At 35.8% G+C, this 14,588-nt stretch overlaps 2 protein-coding genes across 2 annotated transcripts in view; one reads left to right on the top strand and one right to left on the bottom strand.

The window, feature by feature from the left end:
• LOC125650320 (nuclear RNA export factor 1-like) overlaps positions 1–2,184 on the bottom strand; it is a 30,556-nt gene extending 28,372 nt beyond the window's left edge. Inside the window, exons 1-2 of the mRNA XM_048878503.2 lie at positions 2,060–2,184; positions 1,533–1,664 (exon numbers count right to left, since the gene is read on the bottom strand). Coding sequence (XP_048734460.1) covers positions 1,533–1,664; positions 2,060–2,111 — 184 coding nt within the window. The 5' untranslated portion in view covers positions 2,112–2,184. The remainder of the gene's footprint in view (positions 1–1,532; positions 1,665–2,059) is intronic.
• A 3,316-nt stretch (positions 2,185–5,500) lies between these two features.
• Positions 5,501–5,995, top strand: LOC125651175 (craniofacial development protein 2-like). The gene has a single exon (XM_048879759.1). The coding sequence runs from the start codon at positions 5,501–5,503 to the stop codon at positions 5,993–5,995; it is 495 nt and encodes a 164-aa protein (XP_048735716.1).
• Positions 5,996–14,588: the final 8,593 nt, after the last annotated feature.

The raw sequence follows: 14,588 nt of genomic DNA, 5'->3' as shown, positions 1-14,588 counted from the left end.
GTTTTATAACCTTCACTTTTGAGTACGAGTACAATTTAAAGCATAGAGTTTTGAGTATGAAAACGTGCTCAAAAAGTTTTATAAACTCCAAGCCAGTTTATCAACAAGTGTAAACTACACAAATAATCAACTACCTAAAACAGGATTTTTAAAAGAATTATATTTAATCTTTATTACCTTGAAAAATTTCAAAGGGTTCCAACATATCTGAACATGAATTCACACAACAAGAGGATGCCTCAACACCAATATGACTAACATGACCTTGCTGTTCTGGGAGAAGGTTAAGGTCACATAGATCATGGTGTGATATGAAAGGTCTTACCATAAGAAATCTATATACAAAATATAATAATTCAAGAGATATTATATAGGTCAGATTTTTAAAAACTAGGTCATACTAAAGGTCAAGAGGCCAATCACCATGTTTTCACAAGACCTTGCCATAAAGAATCTATGCACAAAACATGAAAGCCCTTCCTTAAATAGTTCAGAAGATATTCAATAGGTTAAGTTTTCTTAAAAATAGGTCCAACTCCAAGGACACAAGCTTCAGTTCAGGTGAGCTAAAAAATGACGCAAAGATGTATTTGAAACATTTAGACTCAACATTCTCTAAAATATCCACTTGTCCATCAATGTTGCCAACAAATTTCCCTTGTCCAAAAATGCAATTTTTACCAGTCCAACTCTCAATGAAGTTACAATTTTTTTTTTTTATTATCAAGACTATAGTACATGTATAAACTTCATATTTATGGATAATATGGAATCATAAAGATTTGCTATGACTATGACAAATGTTACAATACATAACATTGACATGACTTAAGGCTGATCTACTCAATGGTCTACTTTCACTTTTGCCCTCGTCATCCATTATTCCTGGAAATTTGGATTTCCAGCTTTCCTTAAAATCAATCTCCTTTTTGTTCGTACTTTATCTATGATCTTGAATTTTCTCATCATCGTCATCCTTGCTTCTTTTTCTACTAGTTGTAAATCCATGATTTCAATGAGTGAATGTCTGTTAACTACTAAAAATGATTTGACACTTCTCCAATATTGCATAATCATTTTACTTACCTTTACTAGTAACCATAACAATGAAGACCACTTTACACATGATGTTTGTGATTTTTAAAAACTCTAGCGTTCAAACTTTTATGATCAAGTTATGCTGGGGTGTCTTTTTCTTCAAATTTAATACTATTTGATAATGGTGAAAAAAGTAACTTGTCCAGTCATGCAGACAGATAAATAAGAAAAAATGTTAATGTAGAGCCCTGGCACTTATATTCAGACGATAGGAAACGTCTTCATTTTACCAAGTCTGACAGAAACTAATTCAGTTGATGTAGCACAATGTATCAAATGTGGTTGGTGGGTTGTATGTTGTTTAACCTCCCGCTTGAGAATCTTTCACTCATATGGAGACATCTACCAAATGTGTTGTGTAAGACAAAAACTTTGGCATGCACCGTGTTGATGTACACATGTGGCAATGTCACAGTTCCTTTTTATACACATACCCCTCCTCTGGTACCCTCCGCGGCTGTAGTTCCCTCCCCTGTTTCCTCTGTACCCACCATATGGTCTACCGCCGCGCCCACGGTTTCTTTGTTTTCCACCACCATGACTATCTGACCACCTATCATCATGTTCTACAATTTTTCAAAACTAATCATTAACCATATTTAAACGAATGATCGATATATTTGTTTGAAATATTGAAGGACAACGATATAACTTTTGATATACTGGTAGCTTTAAACATTGCTTGATACTCGAACAAATTACACATCTTGTCACTCGTCTTTGTCTTTAAAATAACAAAATTGTATTCAATATCTGAGTGAGTCTTCTTCAAAATTGGCAGTGAAAAAAAAAATACAGTTTTCTTAAAAGTTAAACAAGGCACGTGTGGTCTACACTGGTGACTGTAGAAAAATACATATTTATTTCACAAAGGATCTTCAACTGCAATTCTTTCCTTGAAGTAGAATGTTGTGGCTTTAAAACTATATAAAGTTAAGACTAAAAGACTAAGTATAAATACCACCAAAGGAACGACTTCCATCTCTCCCTGTGGTTACAGAAAAGTTGGACATCGTAGTTTCCAACCTAAGATTCACGCTACGATCGTTGAATACGTCATCAATATTTGTGGATTTAAAAACATATTTTCTGAATAAGAAAAAGACGTATTCCGGATTATGGAGCTTGGAGATCGTACAAGGCACGGGCACTGGAAGTTAATGTAAATATATAGCATGTGCATGTATAAAAAAGGATATGCTATATATTTACATTAACTTCCAGTGCCCGTGGTACAAGGCACGCCGTTTTCACATTAAAGATATCTCAGAAATTTTGTAAGCATGCAGGGGCGGATCCAGGAATTGCGGTTACGGGGGTCGCCACTTTATGAGGCAGGGGGTCTGGGGGGCGCCTTTAGGCCCCCAGTGGGTCCAGGGCGAAGCCCTGGTGGGGGCCCAGGGGGCGAAGCTCCTGGATTTTACAGGGCTTGAAATATGTCTCCTATTTAGTCATTTGTACTATTTTCTATAATTTTTTTATTATAAGGTGAAATTAATAAAATTACGCAAATATTAGGGGTTTTTTGGGAAAAAATTAAGTTATCCCATCAAAGTCAATCAATAAATCAAAAGATTTTGTCATTTATTTCTCCAGGAGTGGAAGAAATTGTTGCTTTTTATATCGTTTAATACATTTTACCTTAAATTTGAAAATTTTAGGGGGGGGGGGGCTTAAATCCGCCACTGGTAAGATATCTTACACATATTCATTTATGAGATCTCTTCTAAGGTTTAGGAGATATCTTCTACCCTTTATAAGATATCTTATATTTTTTCTACATAAGATATCTCATTAAATCTAAGAGTATCTCATAAACTTTATATGATATCTTATATATTTTATAAGACGTCTTATATAATTTATCAGATATCTCATAAATGAATTTTTACAAGATATTTTATAAACTTTATAAAGTATTGTATGAATTTAGTCTTATAAAGCATATTGGATATCTGGACATATTAGGCTCTACGACATCTCAGTGTTTATAAGATGTCTTATAAAAATGTATTTATGGGATATCTTCTAAAATATATATGATATCTTATAAAGCTTATAAATGAGATATATTATAAAAGATATACGATATTTTATATGTTTTATAAGACATCTTGTGAAAATAAATTTATAAGATAACTTCTATCTTTTAAAAGATATCGCATAAAGTTTATAAGATATCGTGTTTCATATACAAGGTATCTTATAAAGTTTATGAAATATCTTATATTTCATGAAGTATCTTGTAAACTGTAAATTATATGAGATATCTTATAAAATTTAATAGATATATTATCAAATAATAGAAAATATCTCATAGATTATACAATATATATTTATAGAGGAATAAATATAAATATGGCGTGCCATATTAGGATCGGATTAATCACCAAACTTTTAAAGAATGCAAGTCCTATGAACTCATAGGCCTATGGAGCGCCAAATTAACATAAACTCAAATAATTGAATTGCTCTCATCAAATGAATTAATGCGCGCTTCAATTCAATTATTGCTCTCATCACTGAATTAATGCGATTTAATGCGCGCATTAATTCAATTATTGCTCTCTTCAATTCAATTGATGCGCGCATTAATTCAATTATTGTTCTCTTCAATTCAGTTGATGAGAGCATCGATGTCGTATAAATATTGCTCGCAATAATTAATTTACTTACTTACTTAATCCACTTCGCCCCATGGGGGACATAGGGCAACCACAGTAGCTTTCCACTTTTTTCTGTCTTGGGCTATTCTTTTGGTTTCTCCCCATGTTTTATTGATGGCCTGTAGCTCTGCATTGATCCCTCTACGCCAAGTGTTTTTCGGTCTGCCTCTCTTACGTTTGCCTTGTGAATTCCATTCTAGAGCTTGTTTAGTTATGTTGGTGTTAGGTTTTCTTAAGGTGTGTCCAATCCACTTCCATCTTCTTGTTCTAATTGCTATCTCAATTGGTTCTTGTTTGGTTCTTTTCCACAGTTCTTTGTTGCTAATCGTATCTGGCCATCTCACACCAAGGATGTTTCTTAGGCAGCGGTTTAAAAAGACTTGGAGTGTCTTGATGGATGCTGATGTTTCTCTCCAAGTTTCGGACACATAAAGAAGGACAGACTTGACATTAGAGTTGAAAATCCTTAGTTTGGTACTAATTCTCAAAGTGGTGCTTCTCCAAACTGGTTTTAGCATGGCAAAGGCTTGTTGAGCTTTCCTTTTCCGAGCTTTTATGCCTTCGTCGGTTCCACCTGTAGTGCTGATGATACTGCCCAGGTATGTGAATTCTTCTATATTTTCTACTTCTTTGTGTCTTATTTGTAGTTTCTCTGTCTGAGCAGTGTTTATTGTCATTATATTTGTCTTTACTGGATTGGTTAGAATGCCTGTTTGTCTTGCTGTTGATTCAAGACTGATGGTCTGTTCTTTTGCGTCCTGAAATCTATGTGATAGCATACATATATCGTCAGCAAAGTCAAGATCTTCCAGGCGGTTTTGCATTGTCCACTGTATACCTTTTGGGTTTTTATATGCTGTTTTAGTTACCCAGTCTATAACCATCAAGAATAGGAGAGGGGATAGGAGGCAGCCTTGTCTTACACCGGTAGTTACATCAAACGGATCGGTCAGGTTTCCATCATGAACTATTTGGCAGTTATATCCATCATAAAGCTGTTGAATGATAGAGATGATTTTATGAGGTATGCCATAGTGTTTGAGAATATCCCACAGTACCTGGTGGTCGATACTGTCAAAAGCCTTTTCGAAGTCTACAAAGATCATATAAAGAGATGTTCGGTTCCTAAGGTTGTTATGCCTAGGGGTGATGCTGGAGATAAGCACCCAGTTTCAAATAAGTGCTCCTATGGGCGTGCGTAAAATATAGCCTCTGACAACCAAAGTCCTGCTCCTGACCTTCTCGTGGTGGAACTGTTTCAACGAACAGGAGAAGGGGTAAAGGCTAGACCCTGGTGCCTTAAAACCAGTGCTTGGGGTGGATGGAGCTCCTCAGCCTTGGAAGGCAATTCATATAAGAGAAGGGAAATTCTGATTTCAAACCCGGCGTTGAAAGCCGTTAGTTGTTCACAACATTCAAAACATGGGTAGACAGGACTCAATAGCCATGGTCAGCAACCAGTCTAGGAGAAAGAGACTCTGATGTAAATACTACTCTGCAGGTTTCAAAATCCAACCCTACCGGTATATCGAAAGATATGGAATTTGTGGGGTGACAGTCTGTCAAACTAAGGGATATGGTGAAGCTGAAGGGCCAACCCCCATCAGTGGATAAAATCGGTTACAGAAACAATCATAGAAGCAAATCCTCTTACTCTTCAAAGACTAGAGATAGAGGTAACCCCCCCCCCCCCCCCCCCCCCCCCACACACACACACACACACACGAGTTCAACGAATGACGCAAAAGCCGAGAAAGTTGTTCTCACCAAAACATCCAGCAAGAATTGCGTGCTGGAACATCCGCATGCTATATCAAAGTGGTAAGTGTGTCCAAGTAGCTAAAGAAATGGATAGATACAACATTGAAATACTAGGCTTAAGTGAAGTTAGATGGAACACATCTGGTATAACAACAATAAGCATAGACCACACCATCGTATATTCTGGAAATCCAAACATAAATGATCCACATGAGAAAGGAGTTGGATTCTTACTCAACAAAACATCAACGAAAGCACTGTTAGAGTGGAATCCTATTTCACAAAGAATAATTACAGCAAGATTCGACACAAAATTCCAGAAAACCATCATCATACAAATCTATGCTCCAACTAATGAGGCTAAAGAATCTGAAAAAGATTATTTCTACAATGCATTGCAATCCACAGTAGATAAAACACCAAAGCGTGACATCCTTATCATCATGGGTGACCTAGATCAGATAGAGTAGGGAGGGAGACAGAGACTGGACCACATGGAATAGGAAATATGAACGAAAATGGAGTTATTTGCAGACTTCTGTGCGGTCAATAAATTAATGATAGGAGGAACATTCTTCCCACACAAAACCTGCCACAAGATCACATGGGTATCACCAGCAGGAAATGCAGAGAACCAAATAGACCACATTGCTACATCACACAGATGGAGCTCATCACTGCAAGATGTTAGAAACAAAAGAGGTGCCGATGCTGCATCAGACCATCACTTACTAATGGCTACCATCAAACTAAAGCTGCTATCAAAGAAAAAAAATAGAACCAAAGAGAAAAAAGTTTAATGTTGCAAAACTAAAGGAACCTTCTACAAAACAAAACTACCAAATAACCTTACAAAACAGATTCTCTGTTTTATCGATCGAAGAGGAAGACCAAGATATCAATACTACATGGGAGAAAATGCCATTATACAAACATGTGAAGAAACCATAGGTTATGTCCAAAACAAACGTAAACTTTGGATATCAGATGACACTTGGGCTAGAGTAGAAGAAAGAAGGCAAGCTAAGAGAAAGTGGTAAGAGCTACAACCAGACACCAAACACGTCAAGCACAGGAAAACTACACCCAAAAAGATCAGGAGGTGAAGAAAAATTGTAAAAAAGACAAAAGAAAGTATGCAGAACATCTAGCACAAGAGGCAGAAACAGCATGTAGTAAAGGACACATCAAAACTCTCTATAACATCACCAGACAGCTGAGTGGTAAACCACCCACTACCAATACACCGGTAAAGGATAAAAACGGAAATGTAATAACCAAGATTGAAGAACAACTTAAGAGATGGAAAGAACATTTTCAGGAAGTACTAAATAGACCACCACCGACAAATCCACCTGACATAGAAGCGGGGCAACCACTAGACATAAATATTGAAGAAGTTACAAGAGATGAAATAGATAGAGCAATAAAACATCTTTAAAATGGGAAACCGGGAGGAGTTGATAACATTCCACCAGAGGCAATTAAAGCCATGGACTATATTTCAGTTGAGGCCCTTCACCGCCTGATAAACAGAATCTGGAAGGAAGAACAAATTCCAGATGATTGGCGAAAAGGACTCCTTATTAAACTTCCAAAGAAAGGTGATCTTTCCTCATGTAACAACCGGAGAGAGATCACCCTGTTATCCATTCCAAGCAAAATCCTGTTATGTCATATACTCTATCGAATTAAAGCAAAATTAGACAAAATGCTTAGAGATGAACAAGCAGGATTTAGACAAGAGCGTTCCTGTGTAGACCAGATAGCCACCTTAAGAATCATAGTAGAACAGACAATTGAATAATTGATTTAGAGCTCGGTATAAATAATTTGATGATCTCTTTAATTCAATTGAAGATATCTTTAATTATTTACAATGCTTTTGTATAAGGAATTAATGTGTGCATCAATTCTTTTAAAGAGAGCAACAATTCAATTAAAGAGATCATTAATTTAATTGTGGATATGTTGAATTGAAGAAATCGTTAATTATATAATTTCTCTCTTTAAAAGAATTATTGCTCTCTTCAAATGAATTAAAGATATCATTAATTCAATTGAAGAGAGCAATAATTAAATTAATGCGCGCATTAAATCCATTATTGCTCTCATCAAATGAATTAATGCGCGCATCAATTCAATTATTGCTCTTATCAATTGATTTAATGCGCGCATTCAATTATTGATATCATTAATTCATTTGAAGAGATCATTAATTCAATTAAAGCACGCATCAATTGAGCAGAAGAATTAATGCTCTCATCAATTCAATTAATGAGCGCAATAATTCAGAATTGAAGATATCATTAATTATTTGAAAATATCTTTAATTAAATTGTTGTGCGCATCAAATGAATTGATGATATCTTCAAATAATTGAAGATATCTTCAATTATTTGAGTTTATGTTAATTTGGCGCTCCATATAGGCCGAGGGCCTTTTTTCACCACTTTACCAGGCATTACTGGCATATATAGATGATAGGATGGCAAACTTTTAAACCCTGCCCAGAAAATGTTTACAAAATGCTAGTTTATAATAAAATGCTAGTAAAATTCCAAATTTGATACACAAAATGGCTGAGTATTTTGGCTAATGCTAAATTACTTTCACTTGTGTCCCCAGACGCGTAATTCCCTATATATATGCAAGTACGCAACTGCGTACACGTCATGAGAGAGAGAGAGAGAGAGAGAGAGAGAGAGAGAGAGAGAGAGAGAGAGAGAGAGATCGTTGCCGATAAAATATTTGTGCCTAAAAAATAACTGCATTACATGGTCCCGGTCTATAATTTAATTAATCAGCATCATAATGCCTATTCAATCAAATTTGAAGTCCTTTTCAATTTTCAAATCATTAACTATCACTTAATAATGTACATCGATCATGCATATATGTACATGTAGTAGACGGATTAGGATATTCTTTGTTATCAGTAACACTTACCATATATAACAAAAACGAATGTGAAGTCAGCCCAAGTACACACGGTGAGTTGGCATAATAAAAGGCAAGCATGTAGGCTAGTTTTAAAATAAACTACAACCGTGTTATTTCTCAGTTTCAGCTATGTATGTTTGTAACTCAGGGGATGTGAGTTATGTTTCTCAGAAATGTATACCTTAGTGTTGTACTCTTCATTTTTGTGTAATCTTTTGATTTTTTATTTTACATTTCTCTTTATAAAAATGTATCATTGTTTCCCAAGCAGTGGTGACGTCTCCATATCAATGAAATATTCTCGAGAGGGACGTTAAACAACATTCATTCAATCAATCAATATACAATTTGTAATTTTTGTCATTATGCATTTTTATGCCAAGGCTGTGGAAAGATTTGATGTGCAAAAATAATTTTCAAAAATGACCAAATAATTGCCGGTATGGGGTTATTTGAGTGTTTTAGTTGAATACACAAAAATCATGACCGTGACACTCTAGAAAATAACTTCTGAATTATTTTGGGTTCACTTTGGAAATTGACAAGAAACCCCGTTTCTATGCACAAAAATAGGTGATTTCGATGGTAAAACAGAGGAGCTTCCGGGATTTCACTTTCTTTCTGGCTACGCGACTGGACCCCACCCACCCCCTTTTCCCCCCGAAAATCATTGATCCGCCACTGAAGTGATTTCTAACTGCATTTACGGACATCCAGATAAAAAATGTTTTCATTGATGTGTTACTAGATATACTTTCTTACTTATCTTCTTCGTCTCGGATGGACATAAGGCTTCAACAAGTAGCCGCCATCTACCTCTGTCCTTTGTCACAAACTGCGCTTGTCCCCATGAGTAGCCCGTATCCTCCAACTCAGATGTTACAGTTCTTCAGCAGGTGGTGCGTGGTCTACCGGTCTCTTTTCAGGTGGTGTCCAATAGAGGGCTATCTTAGGTGTTCTGTTCTGGGGCATTTTCATTACATGTCCGAGCCATCTCATTCTCCTTGGTTTGATTTCTAATGCGATGCTCTTACTTTCGCATTTCTGGTGCACAATCTGATTAAAATCAGACTTCTTAGATCCGCGCCGTATACTGGGGTTATGTCAGATCCTATTGATCTGATTTTAATTAGATTGTTCTGGTGCAGGTCTTTGTTACTGATTTTTTTGGCCAGAAAATACGGTTTATTTTTCTAAGGCAGTTGTTGTGTTACTAGATATAGACATATAATTTTCATTCTTTGAAATCAACCGTTGAAATAATCGGATGTGTCTTTTATTATTTTCCATTCAAATTTAAATTCTAATTTGTAATATTAAAAAAATATTTCGCATTCTCATATGATGAATAAATGTAGATTCGTGTTTTCTAAATGTAAAGCCCCCCCCCCCCCCCATTTTGGTAACGATGCATTGAAATCCATTCAAATACCTAATCAAGATGATCGTGACCATTTGATGTTAAGCATGTAGTCACATATTTCGAAAGATACAAGTGCTAATGAATATTGGGTTATAAATTAAAATAAGAAAAGAATACTAAACTGATAACCTCAATCTAAACTATGTTTATTTTTTCTGTGTGATATTACCAATCATCAAATTGTTAACATGAAAAACCTCGCAATCCCCCATTCCCACCCCCATCCCGAATTTTGCCGAAATATGAAGAATCTGAATCTTTCTTACACTATCGACATGCATGTCAGTATACATATAAGTATAAGGTGGACAAACATTAGACATTCTGTGGGGATACGGGTTAGAATAGGTCCTCAGTACCCCTTGCTTGTCGTAAGAGGTGACTAAATGGGGCGGTCCTTCGGACGAGACCGCAAAAACCAGAGACATATGTCTATGGCAAAAACCAAGGTCCAGTGTCACAGCAGGTGTGGCACGATGTTCAGATCCCTCCCTGCTCAATGGCCATAAGCGCCGAGCATACGCCTAAATTTTGCAGCCCTTGACCGGCAGTGGTGACGTCTCCATACGAGTGAAATATTCTCGAGAGGGACGTTAACAATATTCAATCAATCAGTCAAACCAACATATATTTATTATCCTACATGTAATAACTCACAAAACATAGGCCTACATTTATTTACAATTATAATATCTTTTATTTGTTCTCGGTCGATCCAATCCCGATCTAATTAGTATTATATTTAAACACACCCGAGTCAACATTGATTGGAAATCCTCCCTTGAGAAAAAAAATCTGGTTTGCCCCTGTACCTAGTGAATAAAATTCCTCCAAAAAATATATTTCTATCATGCACACAGCTTTTCGCAAAAAACAAAACAAACTATGACGTCACATGAGGGTGAAGCTAATTAAGGGTGAAGTCAATTAACCAAGTCTTTGGCCACCTGTACAACCGAAGCCATGACGTCTCTTGTAATGGACGAAAGTCGATATGCATATTAGATATCATTTGTTCTCGGTCGATCCACTCCCAATCTAGTTATATAAATTTAAACACACCCGAGCCAATTTGATCTACTCCTAGATTCCTTAAGTTCGAACGTGACGAGATTAGGTGATAATTAGGAGTTAAAATCACTAAAATTATGACGCCTGTCATAGCTTTACGACAACGAGCATGTAATTTATGATTATGTATCGATATCTGACGTCAATCGGCATATCATTTGACGCCGATAGTGATCAACTTTGAGAGTTTTTTAATTATTTTGTCTTTCGTTGTAATTATAGCCATTTATTTCCTCGTGAATGTGATGCTGTTGTGAAACATACACGCATGAATCTTGACTAATATACTAGTATGCCCATTTTAAAGGCTGGGAATATTTTGACATGGATGAAAGTAGAATGGAAACACATGTATACCAAAATAAATTTCAGTGTCTAAAATACATGAAGGTATGAACTGCAACACTTTACGCCTGCATACCTTTAATTTTCATGAACGTGCTTCATGAAATATGCTGGCGTGAAACGTCACAATTACTACCCTGATGTACTCTTAGAATAATTATATCCAGCTAAATGTGTGCTTAGCATATCTGGTGTTTGTTTGGGTTTTTTATATAGCCCACGCAGAAAAAAGAATATAAGCGGGGTTAATTTTCCATTGTGTGGACCCTGAAAATATATTGGCGAGGTTAAACAGGGGGGGGGGGGGTGTCAGTTTGCGCGTGCTGTGTACGATTTTACCGATATCGTTCGGCCTTTCCCGTTAAGTAAAAACAAAACCAGCGTTTTTGTTTACAATTTTTATACAAAAGTAATTTGTTAACACATAAGACAAACTTTGTAAATAAGGTCGAAATCTATTTGACGATATCAAGTTCATGGAGGCAATTCCCTTCAAAAAAAAGGGCTAGGAGGCGTCAACAATATTTCCTAAATACATTAGAAACTGTAAAGACTTTGTAAAGCATCAAAGCAAAGTTGTTGATTTTAAAGTTCTTTAATCTTTAACTGATATCATCGAAAAAGATAATTCATTAACGTAAGAGGGTAACCATAGGGATACCCGTATAATAGATACAACTTTGATTATTTATATTTTCTAAATCAAAAACATTTTGTAGAGCATTGAAGGAAAAAAATTGCTCAGGAAAATATTATTTTGAATAATATGCAAGAACAAAAATTGCCGAGAATGTTACACTAAAAGAATTCTTGCGAACCCCTTGAAAGAAAGAAGACCCCCTAAAATTGAATATATCCCAATTATCTCGAAACTGTAAAACATTTTGTGAAACGTTGTAAAACGAAAGTTTTAGATGATTTCAAGACATATTTGTCTATATTAAGTTTAAGGGACCAATCCTTTAAGGGGCCAGGAGGGATCAGTGGTATTTCTTAGATATCACAAAATTTATAAAGAATTGTAACGCACTAGCAAAGCCACCGTCGCAAGCCACGGCTGAAAAGTACGCTCCTCTTCCCTTTCACCCGTGGCTCTCTCAATTTCTTCGTTTCTCATAAATATGCATGACGTGATTCGGCCAATCGTTGAGCTTCCGAGCAAGTTAATCAGAGATATCTAATCTGTTTACAGAAATGCTTAATTGTTCTTCCACTAACAAACGCAAAATCATTGTATACACGTGTGTTTAACATCAGCAGTTATGAAGGTGCATTTATGAAGATCATAATGATGTTTTCTGTCACTAAGAACAGGCGGTGAGAAGTCTTTATACTAACGGGTCAGTGGCGTAGCTAGGTTTGAAATAATTGTAAGTCTGGGGGGCGGCAGCCCTCCAGAAGATGAGGACATTTATGGCACGCCAAATTCACAAAAATGAGCTAAACATAGTTTCACAGTTGATAAACTAGGTTTATCGACTGTAAACTATAGTTTACGAACTGTAAACTATAGTTAACGATTTGTTAACTATAGTTTTCATCCGTAAAACTATATTTAACGGTCGTAAACTATAGTTTACAAATGCTAATCCAAGTTTATCTGTCTTTAAATAAACGTTAATAATGGATTTTGCTGATAAATACAGATTCACATTTGTAAACTATAATTTACATTCGTTAACTATAATTCACAATTGTTAATCCTAGTTTCACAAATTGTGATACTATATTTATCAGACTTGTAAACCGTAGTTTACAATCGTGAAACCGTATTTATCAGACAAACTATGTTTTGCAATCGCTAATGATTGTTTTCATTGTTAATTATAGTTTACGCTTATGAAACATAGATTATCTGTTAACTATGGTTTACAGATGTGAAATATAGATTAACGTCGTTAACTATAGTTTACGGTCCGTAAACTATAGTTTACAGTCGATAAACCTGGTTTATCAACTGTGAAACTATGTTTAGTTCATTTTTGTGAATTTGGCGTGCCATAGACATTTTTCGTAATATGTAATAAAAATTTAACGAAAATATTTGTAAGCACAAGCTTACAGTGCTACAGTGTAGCTACGCCACTGCGGGTATTTCTTATGAAATATTAGGAGACTAATGACGGCGAGTGTTGTGTACTGGTAATTACACCCCCCCCCCTTTCTTTGGAACACGTGAACATATATAAGAAACCGCGAAACTGTTCAGATGTCATCGATCTGTAGAATTTTTGTTTACTATAATTTCGGTGCAAAAAGAACACGTTCTCATTGCGACATCTCGTCGTGCATATTTATGAGAAACGAAGAAATTGTCACGCAGAGAGCCACGGGTGAAAGGGAAGAGGAGCGTACGTTTCAGCCGTGGCGTGCGTTGAAATAAGATTAGTTATAAAACCTTTTGTAAAGCAATAAAGAACAAATCGTAATTATCTCAAAGCTGGAAACTATTTAATCTGCCAATCAAAAGTTGTAGATACATGTAAGGTTAAAACCTAGGGGTCAGCCCTCACATTATTAAGTTTTAGGGGTCATTCCCTTAAAACAAGGATCCAGGAGGGGGTTAAAGATTATTAAGATAATCGAAAAACAGTTTATAAAGGCTTATGTAACATTAGTTGTTGTGTATTATGAAAAGTAAATGTTTGGTCGAACCTTTAAGGTGTAGGTTGTTGTTTATATTGCGTCAGTACAGATTCGGACAGAAAACCTACTTGTTGCTCGCAGCGAAATCGTGTCTAGTTATTAAGCTAAATTCGTATACTGACAACAAGGGCGAAAATAATTAATGTTCACCCTGGGAGTAAATAGGGTTTTTAAACAAGAGGCCCATGAGCCACATCGCTCACCTGAGTTACCTTGACCCTGCCATTGTTCAGCTGTTTTAATTTTAAAGGATTTTTTGTTATCAATCTTTATTCCCATGAAAAATATTTACCCCATATTGTGATCCCAACCTAGCCCCAAAGGATCACAACATAACTGAAAATGAATGGGGAAAAAAACACAGAGATGCCTCAACACCAATATGAATAACATAATCTTGCTGTTCTTGATAAGATCAAGGTCACAAGGTCATATATCATGGTATGATTTGAAGACCTTGCCGTTTGAATTCTACATACGGAATATGATAGCTCCATCTTAAATAGTTCAAGAGATATAGAATAGGCAAGATTAGGTCGAACTTCAAGGTCAATGTTACAAGGTCAAACAAAGAAGGTCTTGCCATTAAGAACCTACATGTATATACAAAATATGAAAGCCCTACCTAGTATAAG

Source organism: Ostrea edulis, chromosome 5, assembly GCF_947568905.1.
Source record: "Ostrea edulis chromosome 5, xbOstEdul1.1, whole genome shotgun sequence".
NCBI lineage: Eukaryota > Metazoa > Mollusca > Bivalvia > Ostreida > Ostreidae > Ostrea > Ostrea edulis.
Note: the sequence above shows the minus strand (reverse complement) of the source record. Positions and strands in the feature narration are given on the sequence as shown.

Bases quoted from the DNA above. Each gene is read 5' to 3' on its own strand.
- LOC125651175 (XM_048879759.1), top strand. From the start codon at position 5,501: ATGACGCAAAAGCCGAGAAAGTTGTTCTCACCAAAACATCCAGCAAGA.